This window comes from Stegostoma tigrinum, chromosome 3 (assembly GCF_030684315.1).
Source record: "Stegostoma tigrinum isolate sSteTig4 chromosome 3, sSteTig4.hap1, whole genome shotgun sequence".
Lineage (NCBI taxonomy): Eukaryota > Metazoa > Chordata > Chondrichthyes > Orectolobiformes > Stegostomatidae > Stegostoma > Stegostoma tigrinum.
In genome coordinates this window covers 68,780,978-68,796,100 of record NC_081356.1, presented here as the reverse complement: position 1 = coordinate 68,796,100, position 15,123 = coordinate 68,780,978, and the positions used below count along the sequence as shown (strand labels likewise).

At 37.6% G+C, this 15,123-nt stretch overlaps 1 protein-coding gene across 2 annotated transcripts in view; it reads right to left on the bottom strand.

Annotated features, from left to right (window-relative positions):
• Positions 1–4,539: 4,539 nt before the first annotated feature.
• Positions 4,540–15,123, bottom strand: part of LOC125451351 (E3 ubiquitin-protein ligase MARCHF3) — a 93,560-nt gene continuing 82,976 nt past the window's right edge. For both annotated transcript variants that reach the window (XM_048528381.2, XM_048528382.2), the window contains exons 3-5: positions 13,823–14,027; positions 6,056–6,265; positions 4,540–4,716 (exon numbers count right to left, since the gene is read on the bottom strand). In XM_048528381.2, coding sequence (XP_048384338.2) covers positions 4,558–4,716; positions 6,056–6,265; positions 13,823–14,027 — 574 coding nt within the window. In that variant the 3' untranslated portion in view covers positions 4,540–4,557. The remainder of the gene's footprint in view (positions 4,717–6,055; positions 6,266–13,822; positions 14,028–15,123) is intronic.

Here is a 15,123-nt window from a genome sequence, read left to right as displayed (position 1 = left end):
GTTAGGAAATTTGATGACTAGCTGGAGACAGAGAATGGCAAATAATCGGAAGCCCCTTATCAAGGAGTTGTTAGCTTATCATGTGACAAGGAATGCCCTGCAAAGCTGTGTTGGGCCCTCAACTGTGTTTACTGTATTTATTGAGTCAGATGATGGGATAGCAAACCATCTATTCAATTTGCTTTTGGATGTGTGCTTGAGCGACTTGTAATGTTACAGATGAGATGAATAAATGATCCATGTATTCACAAGGTGTTTATTTGCACTGCGCAAAGGTGTAGCTCAAAAATACTTTGTTTTTGAACAGGTCAAAGGACAAGAGCTCTATTTAAAAGTTCAACAATTAAAAGGTCACAGGATTAAAAGTTGCGACAGCACAGGTTCAAAATTGGTTAGCAGGTAGAATGCAGAAATCAGTGGTCAATTATTTATCACACAGGTAGTATAATGTGGTGATCCCCAGTGGTTACGCTAATTTTTAGTACAAATGTTAATGTCCAGTCTTGGGTACAAAGAGAATTTAAAGATTTGCAAATGATATGAAGTTCAGAACTGCAGGAAATAGTATCAGATTTAGGAGAATATGGACTAGGCTTGTCAACGGACCACCACGTGGCCTGCCAAGAGGCCCTTCATGGCCTGTGGAGCCCATGTTCAAAATTCAGAAGCGTTTGAAAGGTGTTGCTCCTCCAATCAAAGACAATTTCTCTTCCGTATTTGCAGCAAATGTGGGACAAGACCAGTTTGTGATTGGACGAACAGTGCAATGTGAGTGTTTTCACTGAGCCCAAGACCTGGAACTAGAGCGGACAGTCTGTCGAATGAGGACTGGGAGACAGTGGCCTAGGGAGGACATGAGAGAAAGAAACGTACACTGTGCTCAAGGATGATGCTGCTTGCAAATTTATTAGTCAGCCTAATGTGTGTACTAAAGTTATATGTATTAATACACAACAGAGAAAAAGAACATGAAAGCTTACTATACTTGTTTCAACTCAATTAAAGACGATTGCCATTTTGCTGCTTTATTTCTCTGGACAATGCTTTGACTAGAGTTAACCTGTTTGGTTTAATATTTCAATAAAGTCTTGCAGTTGATTGGCAATTATTAATTGGTGTATTCTGCATGGCATCGCCTCTAGCCGAGTTCACTGGCCAATGAATCAGCACTCTTTTTTCAGGTTGCATAAAAGTTGGTTTTCCTCTTGAACTGCTATTCTTGCAAAATTTCCTGATAAATACAAGAAGGAAAGCTTTGTAAACATGTGTTTCTTGAGCAATGCTCAAGTTCTGAATGACCAAATTCTTTGCTTGACCTTGGTCTCATCCCCTTCCCTGGTGATCAAGACCAGTGCCTTTCTCTCTCTAACTCTGCTTCTAAACCAAAAAGGCAAAAAAAAACCTTTATTATTTTGTTGTTAGATTATTTTTTAAAAGAATTCCTGATTTATGAAACTCCAATGTCGCCATCTGCTGTGGTGGGTTTCGAACCCATGCCTCCAGAACATTACTCTGGGGTGCAAGCTTACAAGATATTATTACAACAGAATCACCTCCCATCTGCTTTTATTTTTGGCATTTAAAAAAATTAATTATTCATTTAAATTATCAATCTATTGCTTTGCTTTGGAATTGTTTCACTTCTTGAAATTATGTTTATTGTTGTGGAAAACTGAAATTTTCTTATTAGACCTATCAGTGAGACAAAAATTGATGTATCTTGTTACAGAAATTTTGGGCAAACTTGATAGACATACTGGTGAAAAGGGTACACATATAGCATATAGAACATTACACGGAGAAGTTCAAAGTGATATATTTCAATAGGAAGAATAAGGGAAGGCAGTATAACTTGAAAGGAGCTGTGATAACAGGAACACTAATGGGAGTGTTTAATTACAAATATTTAAATTGCAGCAGGCCAAGTTGAGAAGTTTATTATCCTTGCATTTATTAATCGAGGAATAGAATACAAAACAAAGACTCTTGCGGTGCAGTGATAGTGTCATTTACCTCTGACCAAGTAGGTCCAGGTTCAAGCCCCACTTGCTTGAGAGGTGTGTAATAACATTGTTGAACAGGTTGATTAGAAATGATCCAGAGTGCAAAAGGAAATTATGCTATACATGGATTGAAAGAAACACTGGCTAGGCTCCAGCTGGAGCCTCGTTCAGTCTAGGTTCTATACATTAGAGTGGACATTAAGGCCTTGGAGAGGATGCAGATGTTTAGCTATAATGGCAGCAGGTTCAAAGAAATTCATTGTCTGGACACACAGGGGAAGCTGAGGTTGTTTTCCTGACAGTAGAAGAAGAGGTGATTAGAGAGTTTGAACAAACACAGACAAAATGGACTGAATGACTCCCACTTGTGTGATATCATCCTATGATTCAAGCTCATGTTCTTAATAATTGCACAAGATCACTCGAAAGGAGAAATGGCATAATTTACGTTTTACCATTGAGGATAGAAAAGAAGTGAAAGACAATTATCGAAGAACATCATTTTTGTATTTCAGAATTTATTTCAATATCTAATGTTGCTGATTAATACAAAAGCTGTAAATAAATTATTACAGTTTCAAAAGTGAACATGCATTGTTTTGCACAAAACTAAAGTTTTGCTGAATAATAAATTCATTCAGGCCATGAGAGGTTCTGAGAAAGTATGAGTAACAAAGTCATGACCACAGACTTGATCCACATTCTTGAAATACATTGGCATCAAATTCCAAAAAGACATTTCTCAAATCCTGCACTTGAACATCTTAGAAGATTTAAATATACATTATGGCAAAAATAAAATCATATTATTTATGTGAGATACCTGAAATGTATAAGGATTTAACACGTCACAATATGGATGGCATCTTTCTTTATACATACTTGCCTGGAGGTAGAAATTTAGAGTGTTAAAAATCAACACTTGAGTTTAGAAGGAGACAATATCTTGTTCCCTCTATTGCATTTATCCCTAATGTTTTGCATACGCTAAATTTATCAGACCTAATTTTCAGGTCAGTTAAGATTTTGTGTCTGATTACAGGCATTTCTAAATTGACGATACAAATAACTTTTAACTTAAAATCAATACACGCAAATTAAGTGTTGCCTCCTTGATGTTTGACTGATGATGTTTGTTTCACCTTATGTTATTTCAACCCTGCAGAAAAATATGAGCGTTTCAGAAGTCACAATTTTGGAAATGAAAAGAACTTGATAAATGTCAGAATCAAAAATAATAACTTTTAAATTTTGCCTGCTATTTTGAGAAAACGATAAGTTTTTTTAGTGGCTATATTAGCAATACACTTATGTAATCACATATTTGACAGTAGCATAAATGAACATCTTGTACTGCATGCTAATTACAATAAACTCAGGTTTAATTTTGGTGGTAGAATGTCTCATTTGACTTAAATATTTCAATATTTAATTATACATATAAGATAGGATCCAAGTATTTTGAGATATGCTAATTTGCAATTTGGCAAATAATATAAGCAGATGCTTAAACTTATTATGGACTGCAGAAGCAGTGTATTGATTTAAAGAAATATTTTCAATACAAAATAAAATTACAGTGCTATTTTAAATAGGAGTCCATTATATCAAATGCAACATGTGTAGTCAAGCATCAAAGATAAAAATGATGCCTAATTATGCAGCAAACCTAGTATTGTTTGAATAATGAATGTAATTAAGTACATAATTTGTCAGATCTGTCCAATAATCCATTCCATCAGAATATAATTTAAAAAAATTCGAAGTGTCCACCAACTGAGTAACTCATAATCAACAGATAATTCAATTATCATCACACCTGGATAATTTTCTGAACACTTTAAGCTTTAGGATAGTAAACCAAAAATAATTCTCATAAATGTTTCATTTTAAAATTGTGTCACTCGCCATAACAAATTATGTCCTAACCAATTATTGTTTGGAAATTAAAACCAAAACGGTGAATCTGATCATTTTCTGCATTGACACTTTAAGTGATCCATCAATCTCAATTCCAAGAATAACAACTGACACTGACAAGTACATTAAAAATATTACCCAATTAACTGGGGGGAAACAAGAATCCATATGGCATTATCTGACATTAAAATAAAACTAAATACCAAGTATCATCAGTAATGATAGTATAAATGATTATATTGAAGGCCTTATTATAGTAATAAAGATTACAGAACTTTAAGAAAAACTGCAATGTAATCCAGTTCCTCCAAATTTCATTGCATTGTGAACCAGGCTAACCTTTGAAGAAAGGTAGCAGACTAAGTTAATTATCTTTGGTTAGAGCTCATAGGATTCTATATTGAAAACTCAAAGAGACTGACGTATGTCATACAATCAGAGATAATGGGAACTGCAGATGCTGGAGAATTCCAAGATAATAAAATGTGAGGCTGGATGAACACAGCAGGCCAAGCAGCATCTCAGGAGCACAAAAGCTGACGTTTCGGGGGTCTAGGCCCGAAACGTCAGCTTTTGTGCTCCTGAGATGCTGCTTGGCCTGCTGTGTTCATCCAGCCTCATTTTATTATCTATGTCATACAATCGTCTCTTTTGAGTTCCTTTTCATTGGATGCAGCCCAAGAAGTAATTGTTGAGAAGGTGATACATCTGCTGACTTTGGTATAAGCAGTATAATTCGTTGATTGGTTCGACGCCACTCATTGTACAATCGACAGTGATAACGGAATGAAACCTAGAGGGGTTAGAGTAAATTTAGCACAAAAAATTCTCTCATATCCTACAATAAGCCAAACTTGAAACAGTATGCCACTCAGAATGCTTTAGGGAATAAGAAAAATTTTGTTCCTTTATCTAGTTAAGGAATGATTTTTGATCAAGCAATAACTTGCATTTATCAAATACCTTTGAAGTAGAAAATCATCCTGAAGAGCTTTGATGTATCATAATGAGATGGAAAATGACAAAAATACAAAAAGAAATATTGGGATAGGTCCTAAAAGATTGACTAAAAAGGCAAACTACAAAGCAACAATTTTAAATTTTAAAATGTGGAGAAGTTTCAGAGGGTGGTGATGTTGAGCATGAAGATAGGAATTTCCAAACCAAGGACTGGCAAATTAGTGCATTATAAGAGGGAACTAAGAATAATGTACTTCAAGGAATTAATTTTTTTTAAACAATAAAACACATCCTAATTTACGAGGCAGAGATAGCAGCAAACCCACTGATTTCTGTAGCATAGTTTGCAGACAAAGACCAGGACAATTGCCAAGCAGGGTCACAACATTATACATACACACAGTACATAGGGTCCTTAAAGGTGAACTCTCTTTTTGAAACTTAAAGTTTCTTCTTTCAGAGGGTTGGGAATCTTTGGAATTCTTTACCATAGAGAGCTGTTAAGGCAGGGTTACTAAATATACTCAAGGCTGAGATGGGCAGATTTTTCATCAGTAAGAAAATCAAGGGTTATTGAGAAAAGGAAGGAAAGTGGAGGTGAGGTTCACTACATCAGGCATGATCTCATTGCATGGTGGAGCAGACTTCATTGGCTAGATGGCCTGTTCCTATGTTTTATGGTCTTACTAAATCAAATCTCACAAAACTAAAAGTTATATTGGAACATGGCATCGAGAAGGGTGCTGTGTTTCTCATAGTACGAGTAGACTGCATAGAGGCTAAGCCACAGCTAGAATGTAGAAAAATATGAACTATGTTGTGCTCTGTCTAAAACGTAGGGAACTAATAGCATAATTAGTGATTAGGAAGAACATGAGGCTTATAGTAGTGAGTTGAGAAGAGTGATGTTAGGGTCATGATTTTAAAAAAAATTATGAAACATGAAAGGTAAACTGTCACTGCAAATTAATTAAGGAAGAGATGGGAGCATATATCGTGTCAAGGAAAATCTTCCACAAAATAAAGCACATTAATTGAGATAGCAGCGGTCTCATGACTCTTGTCTTCAGTGTGTTTAGTGATGGGTATAACATACTAAGACCATTATGTTCCAACCATGATGAAATGATTGATGTAAATCATGTTTACCAGAAAACGTAATTTGTACTTACTAAAGTCCAAAATAGATAAATCGTGAAGAGTGCAGTAGTTAATGCAATGAGTCCAACTGCTTCTAGTCGGCTGCTGAAGTGTAGATGGTCCACTGCACCTCGCAAACACAGCCAGCCAGAAATTGTGGCTAGTGGGGTTATAAACAGGAAGCATACAATATCTCCAAACAAAGTCCGCTTCTCATGTTGTGGGCCTGGATTTCTTAGCCACTGAATTGGGGCGAAAAGGGGGAGACAGAAAAAAAAGTCATAACCTTAATTTTACTTGATTTCAGCAAATTTGTTGTTTGCTTCCTTTGCTCAGCCCTCTGACAGTAACCATACAAACTAAAGAAAGCAATGATGTATTCAAAATTTAAATGTGAGATACTACTGTACTGTACAATGCAATACAGGTCGTTCCATGTACCCTAACCTACCAGAAATCTTAAAGGATATTAATTCATATTAGTTCAAATTTTCTTTCATGAAGGCTTTCATTTTTACTTGTGGATATGCAATCTCAAACCATTCTAAATAAGGCTTCAGCTCATTTCCATACTAGCAGATTTGCTGCATTGAATTTGGCTCCTTCACATATAGATGTCAAATAAGTCTAAAGTTCTGTGGGTGCTGGAAATCTAAAACAAACACAGAAATCTGGAGTAACTCAGCAAGTCTGGCAGCATCTGTGGACAGATTAACAGAGTTAATGTTTCGAGTTCGGTATGAATCTTCTTCAGAACTTCTTCAAAACTCTTGTTCAGGCAATCAAGGAATACCATCTCACAACAAGGGGCAGACACTCAGGCTTGAGATGAGAAGGGTTTCTTCAGAGGATGTTGAAAGTTTGGGTTTTTCTGCCCCAGAAGTCTGCGGAGGCTCAAACCTTTGAGTATGTTCAAAATTGAGATCAATAAATTTCTAGACATTAAAATATCAGGAATAGTGCAGAAAAATGACCAAATAAAAGCTCAACTATGATCCCTTGATTGGTGGAGCAGATAACAAGGACTGAATAGCTCGCTAACAGCAATGACAACTATATTTGAATTGTGCTGCCAGTGTGCAGAACTGCAAGCCTCCAAGTGATCGACAACTCAATGAAACAGGGCAGCCTCCTGGAGATGAACTAAAGGCACTCTACATGCTAATTAGAGGAACTCTGCAGAAACATTTATGTCAGGTGCATTGTCTAAGCGAAGTTAGGCTCACCTCGGAAATTTAAAACCACCCATGTTAGTTTCAAACTTCGGGTGAATAAAGTTATGTATTTACGAACTGTGGTTCCAGAAATATCAACAAGCCTTTTCTACGTTTACAACAATGTCAAAACTTGAACTATTTATTATGTGTCAAGAACAATTATTACTTATGGGACACTGATCAACTATTGAGCTAAAACCAGACATTTTGGAAGTGGTAACACTTTGTTTCTTTACTATAGTCGTAACCACACGTTGCCTCTTGTTTCATAACATCTTTTAATCTCCCCCTCTCCCAAATGTTTCCTCTTTGTTCGATCTGATCCTCCCCTTCTCACAACAGCATCACATTTCTACATCTTCAGTCCCAAACAGTAACACTGGACTCAAAATGTTAACTGCGTTTCTCTTTACAGATGCTGCCAGTCCTGCTAAGTCTTTTCATTGCACACAATTCTTCTCTCTATTCCTAGTCTGGAATTGTTCTCTCTGTGGAGGGGGCAAGATGAGGTGATGAGAAATGAAAAGAATTGGCCACTGAATGTTCCCGCCCTCACATTTCAATTATGCTTCAAGTTAATTTCCACTACATTTTCATGGCGCTCTCCATCTCTATTGTTCTCTCATGGTTTTATTTTAACGGACATCTACTGTTTTTCATCTTCACCCTTTATACGTATATCTGCTTCTCAACAGGCTTCCTTACCTATGCTCTTTCCCTCTGATACACTTCTGGGTTCTCAGAAGATTTTCAGTCTTTCCAGATATACTGTGGATTGGACTGCCATTCCAAAAGCTATCCATATGCTACAACCTGACATCCTTCTTGGCTCATCAAAATATTAATGAGTGATGCAAAATCCTCTGGTAACAAGAATTTCATGTTTTGCCTGGAGCAACAGTTTCGTCTTAATTATTCATCCAAAATTCAATCAAATTAGAATTTCTATTAAATCTCCTCCCTTACTCCAAAAAAGAAAATTTCTAGTATTCACGCCTAATTGTCAGGCAATAACTAACTTCAACAAAATAGATGTAGTCATCTGTTCTTGGCATTCAATGGCATTGCTGTCACTGAATACCTATGAGCAACCTCTGAGTTACCACTGACCAGGAAATGAACTGGACCAAGACGATTCCACTGATGTCATTCATTCTGTGGGTGGAGTCAACAAGTTCTACTGTAGCTTTCAGAAAGCAGATGCATCTGTACTAGCTCCCAAAAAGTCATGGTAGTTATGTGTGACCAACTGTAGTTGTACTCTCTGCTATTCTGAAATAAATCTTCTTGTTATTTAAGAACACTGCTTCTTGCAAAAAAAAAGTGTGGCGATGTAGCCTCCCTAGATAGATCCAAGACAAAGCAAACACAAAAGGGGTTTGGTGGCAAAACGCTACCTTAATAAAGCCTCACTTAATACCTCAAACAAGTAAAGGTGGTAGAGAGAACAAGGTGCCATGACTGGTCAATCTGGGAAAATGGCTGCAGAGGTGCAGTTCAGACCAGAAGAAAAGAAAAACATTCAAGCATTGTGCTTACCACTCTACCAGAATTATTGCCTGAAGAAGACACAGACATTTAGTCAATCAGCAGCTGATACAGGATTACCAACAGTGACAACAACAGCCCATGAATGATGAGAAAATATCTATTTTACCTGGCAAGAAGTAGGAAAACCCTATGAATTCCAAGTGGAAATGGAATCCTGAAAAGCATTTTGTTCTACACTATTAATTAATTAACAGCATGGTTTTCTGGTGTATATGTATCTGTTCAAATATATAAAGTACTCGCAACAGAACATTTTACATTTTGGTGAAGAAATGTAGGAATTAGAAACAACATTGAAATCAACAAGAAGCTATTAAGAGGGGTGACTAAAGGATTGATCAAAGAGTTGAATATTGAGATGGGTCATAATGGAGTAAAAGTGATACAGAGGCGGAAAGATTCAGGGACTGGAGTTTGTTAGAGCAATGCAAATTTCTTCGTGGTTGGACTGGTGATGGTTAGAACGGCAAGGAATAGGTCAAGACGGTTTAAGCAAGAAGATGACAGCTGCAAAACATGCTGTTGGGGAACCAGGAATCAGTTAGGTCAGGGACTATGCAGTGATGGTTGAATGGGAATTGGTGAAGGATATAATGTACACAACAGAGTTTTGCAGGGATTGAAAAGAATGAAGGTGCCAAAGATGACATTGGAATTGTAATTTATAGCTGCCATTAGACATGGGTAAAGGTTTGACAGAAAATACAGGACAACTTGGCAACATCCATGATTTAAGTTTTGGGAACTCCTTGACTATGTACTAGTTAGATGGGAGAAAAAGGCTGATGTCAAATTAACTCATGCTATGCAAAAACTTTACTCTTAAATAGATCACCATCTGATCCACACCAAGTTGAGCCTATAGATTCTGCCAAAAAGTTACTCGTAAGGCAGAGCCTGAGGCAGATGTTAAATTCTTCAGAAACCCTGTTACTGGCTTTGATCTTGCTACTGTTAAAGGCACAGGCTCAACGTTGTAGAAAAGTTCTCATCCCGCAGTATAGTGCACTCCAGGATGCCACTGTTGATTCAGAAAGCTCTACTACTGCGAACTCCATGGTCATGTCTGAAAACAGAATGATATTGGGCTAAAATCAAACTCTACCAAGCCTTTTTGACACAAGGAACAGAATCCCAGGTGAGCTACAGGTACCTGGTTCTTTCTTTTCTGCATCTATTCATGAAATACGGATGTGATCGGCAAGACCAGCATTTGTTGCACTTTCTCAATCGCTCTTGAACTGAGTAGCTTACTGGGCCTTTTCTGAAAACAACTGAAAGTCAATCACATTGTGACGGGTCTTCAGTCACATATAGGCCCGGTAAGGATGATGTATTTCCTTCTCTCAAAGGACATTTGTGAACCAGATGGGTTTTTAAGATGATTGTTTCATAAACCCCACTACTGCAATGAGCTTTTAATTCCACATTTGTTTATTCATTGAATTCTAATTACTGCTTGGGGTAGTCAGAATTTAAACATTGCTAAAAGGAGACATAGAACTTGAAGCTTTTAATTTTGCACTCATTGGAACCAGGATGTCAGACTTGAAGAAAGGGACATTATTTCATACAGCATGAGGAGACTGATTGGTTGGGCTTTTTTTGGGGTAAGGAGATGCAATAGGGACAGGTAACCATTTATATTTATTCTCAGACCAGGCAGTAGACCCTACTTGGTCACAGGTTTCCACAGAGTTGCAGCAACGACTGGCTTTAAACATGATACTTTTTGTTTCTTTCTGCCTACATGAACAGTCCTGCTTATTTATATGGGTAGCACAAATGCATCACATTGTGAGCATGACTGATGATTTTTAGTTTGATTGTTATTTTGATTTTTAGTGTAAATCTTAGCACCACTCAGATTATTTAATCAGTGATTTCCAATGGCAGAATCCCATCTAATTATGGATATATGTTTCTTAGGCTTGCAAGCTGGTTAAGCAGGATCAATCTACCGCTTGGTGAGAATGATTAATGGGTCATGTTGTTTGATACATGATTGTTAGGATAGTTGTTAGAATGTACAGTCTATACAGCTAGTATCACATTGGTACTGAAACTCATTTTACTCATTTGTGCGTTTAGCAAAACATGTCTTTGGCTTATTGACAGCATCCTGTTTGTGGAACAAGTCACTTGTGTACTTATCAAGTTTAAATCTCACCAGTAGCTGTGGGATTTGAATCCACGTTCCTAGTGCATCAACTTTAGTCTCTAGATTGCTAGTCCAGTGGAATTACCATGATGCTACCAATTCCCCACGAAAGCAAAGCCCTTGAAAATTTACAGCAAAGAAACACATGATCCATGCTGAGAATTCAATGTGTTTTTTTTTCTCCCAGACAACAGAGTCCTCCATTGCACTAGTCTCAAGAGCATGGTACCATGAGAAAATTCAACTCAGATGGACAGGCCATGATTCCCAGATAGATGACTTCAGAATTCCCAGGCAGATCTTCTATACAGGTCTACTGCAAAACAAACATTACCAGGGTGGTCAGCACAAATTGTTAGAAGGACATCCTCACTGAAATGTCTAACAAACTCAGGATTGCAGATCACCTTTCTTAGTGAAACACTGCAGCTGACGGTCCATGTGAATATACATATGGAAACTTGGTTCAGCGCATTTAAAAGACCAGCCACATCAAATCCTCAACATCCGACATGCCCAGAGGAAATCAGAGTAGCATAAGTGCAGAAGTTTCCTAGATTTCCAACAAAACAACATGACCAACCAACTGTGTACATGAGAATGCTGATCTCACTTTGGGCTCTTCAGTTATACACAGAAGTATAGAAGACAATGGAATCAGTTATGGCTTAAAAATATTTAAACAATGAGGAGTTTATCACAAATATGACCTTGGACAGGCAATATTACAAGGTTGAAGAAGATTGCATTTCTGGCAAAGACAGAACAAATTCAATTCCAGATCAAATATGTTACAAAAGTCATGTGAATTGAAGACAGAAACTGGAATGGGGAATGGAATTGGTGCTCAGGATGTGTTTGTTGCTGGCACTGATAGTGCCTTTGGCCTCTTCGAATTAAATTGGAGGAACTTGCAGGACAAGGTGGCAGACGAGTAGACAGATGAAATAAAGGAACAAATAGAAGCTGAATGTTGTTGACATAAATAGGAACCTGATTCATGACATTAGTTGATGTGACCAAAGGGTAGCATGTAAATAAAAAAAGGGAATGATTCTTGGCAACTGGCATTAATAATGGTAGAATAGGGAAAGAAATTAATTTAGGGGATGCTGTTGCTGAAAGAAGAGTCAAGCGAGACAGTAAAACTAAGCTAGGCAGAAGAAAGGTTCTGGAGGACAATGACGTTTCTGGATGTCAGTCTGCAGACAAGTTGTGATGGATGAGGTGTGACAATCACTGAATGTGTTTTTGTGACTTTGATCAGGGCCATTTCAGTGTTATGGCAGGTCTGGTGAAGAGGTATGCAAGACTGAATATGGAACTGGTAAATCACAGCAGGTTCAAGGACTTGGGCAGTCAAAGGTTGGAGATGCAGTTCACAAAGTCAGAGGGATACAGTATGTTTGTTTTTGAGTAGGGAGTGATGATTATGGAGTTAGAAGAGGGTGGTGGGTCAAACAGTGACTAATTTAATGTCAGCTATTATGGGGGCAAGGAACAGTATTTAAATAGTCAAAAGTCTAATGAGAATGAAGTCCAAAGAAAAGGAGATAGATTCCATCAATAAGCTACCAGTGAAACTGTAAAAATAATTTAGAGGCTGGGGCAAGAAAGTAGGGGATGTGGTAAAGTCACCTGAACATGTGGCCTCAATACCAGTGAAGAAGAAGTAAATGGGGTCTTCATAAATGCTGAGGGTACAGATGGGAGGAGGAGAGAGAGGCTTGCATTGCAGTAAAGAAACCCAGGCAATTATTCTTGATGTTCAGGATGATAAATGGGTAGTGAGCAGTTTTGATATGAAAACAAGGTCTGGTGAGGTATGATGTGGTCCAAAGAACATAAATGACACAATTTCCTCTCTTTTTACAGACAGATGTTTTAAAATTAACCTGTTCAGAGATGTTATTATTCACCTCTGGTACAGGTGGGACTTGAACCCAGGCCTCTTGGCCCAGAGGTAGGGACACTACCACTGGACCACAACAGCCCTCTCCTTCATGTGCAATCTGTATCGGATAAACATTTTCAAATCTCTTTTCTGATTGGCAATGAGTTCAGAAATCTTTGGATAATTCTTTCAGTGCAAACGTCGACCAATATAAGACTTACATTCTGTTATTTTCTCTGTTTTACAGATGGGCAAAATTTTAAAAAATATACAAAGGAGCACTACTCTAAAGACAGCAGATAATGCTGAGAATAAAAATAACCATTTTAGAAGATGTTATAACCAAACAATGCAAACATTTATTGAATACTCGCTATTGTACAGGGGCATTCTTACGAGTCAGAAAAATGGAACTTGGCAAAGTACAAAACCCGCAGTTTCAAATACCAGTGTTGCAGTATGCTTTAGTGGTATACTTTCTATGTGTGAATACTGGAACAAAATTTAAGTCTGAAGGTATCCTAACAGGCTGCGAGAGGTCACGAAAGAAATTTGAATTGAGAGTTTTATTTTAGAGAATGAGAATTCACAGGGAAACTGGTTGTTCCTGATTATTTCTATTGTCTATCAGTACAATTTTTGAAAAACTCTGAAAAGTGTGCTCATTAAAGTGATGGATATTCACACTGAGAAGAAAACACTGTTCCTTTCAGGCCCTCCATGTAATTAACAGGGTTTAGCCCATGTGAAACAAGGAATTAAGCTTTGCCTAATTTATTGCAACAGGTACCTTGTCCAAACTGAAGAACTCATCACTGAAGACAATTCTGTGCCTGACTGATTTGAACAGAAGTTTATCTGCCACCTCAGATTTACACAATCATACTCTTTTTGACAAGTTATGCTAATTAATTGCTGCATGTCTTGGAGCTATTTTTGGTATCCCAATTTCTGCAGACAGGAATGACATACTGACCTCTATTAATGGTCTAGGTTTACGCTCCACTGAAAACTTGAAGTGGCAGAGTTCACAGTAACTGGTGTTTGAAGAAGAAAGCCAGTGCTCTAGGCAGCTTCTATGAATAGTTCCTAGAGTTCCTGTACATTCGCAGGGGGAGAGCAGATCTTCCTGGTTGCTACCTTCATGGCAAATCCGGCACATTGGTCGGTCATGGTGGGTGCTGCAAACATTAAAAGGTTCATCAATGCCAGCTTCAAAACAATCTAGAGGAGAGTCAAAATGACAGGCTTTTATTAATACCATAACTGTTTCTAAAATAACTGCCCAATTTTGAAAGAACACATAGCAGTATAAAATCTAAACTGCAATGCAATTAATTGGATTCTAATCTGCAGCATTGAACAAATTTGTCCAAAATAAGTGAAGATGATGGACATTTAAAAGAATGACAGGGTATTTCAGGTATTTCTTCTTACTTGGTTAGAGCAAAACATAGTTTCTGGAAACTGAATCCGAGGACTAAAATGCTATTTGCATATCAAGTAACAGGATGAGAATGCTGCACAGTCTCTGGTTTAGAAATTAACTACTGTGGGAGACATCGTTGTGACGTGTTTAGTTTAAACAGTTTCCATTACAAATGCACTCATAGAAATTTAAAATAAAAAGATGTTGGCAGAAAGAGTACTTAGAAACAAGGTTTTCAACATATGAATAAGGACTCATATTTGTTAATCTCTAGAATATGGATTTAAATACATTGCAGACTTTTTATTGTTAATTTGTTTATGGGATCCAAACATCAGTGATCAGGTCGACATTTATTTACACTTTAAGAAGTGGTGGGGTGCTCTCTTCCAGAAATACTGCAGTTTATCTGTGAGTGGTAAACCCACAGGGCTATTGTGAAAGGAGCTCCAGGACTACTGCATCACCTAGCAAGTGTGAAGGGATGGTAATATAGTTATAATTTCAGGTCAGGTTTGTGCAGAGTTTGCAGGTAGACTTGCAGGTGGTAGCGTTCCAAATCATTGTTGTGTGTGTCATTTTGGGTGGTCGAGGTGAAGTGTTGGGAAGGTGCTGTTGAGGAGTTGTGCAGCACATCTTGGAGATGTTAAACACCATATGTCAGTGGTGGACAGAGTGAACTTTGAAGATGGTGCATGGTCTGCTGACAAAATGCTTAGGAAGTTTCTTGAAAGCTGTTAGTGGGGCACTCATCCAGGTATATGGCATGTTTTTTTTAAAAATTCATTCATGGGATGTAGGCCTTTCTGCCAAGGCTAGCAGTTATTGCCCCTCCCTAATTGCCTAGA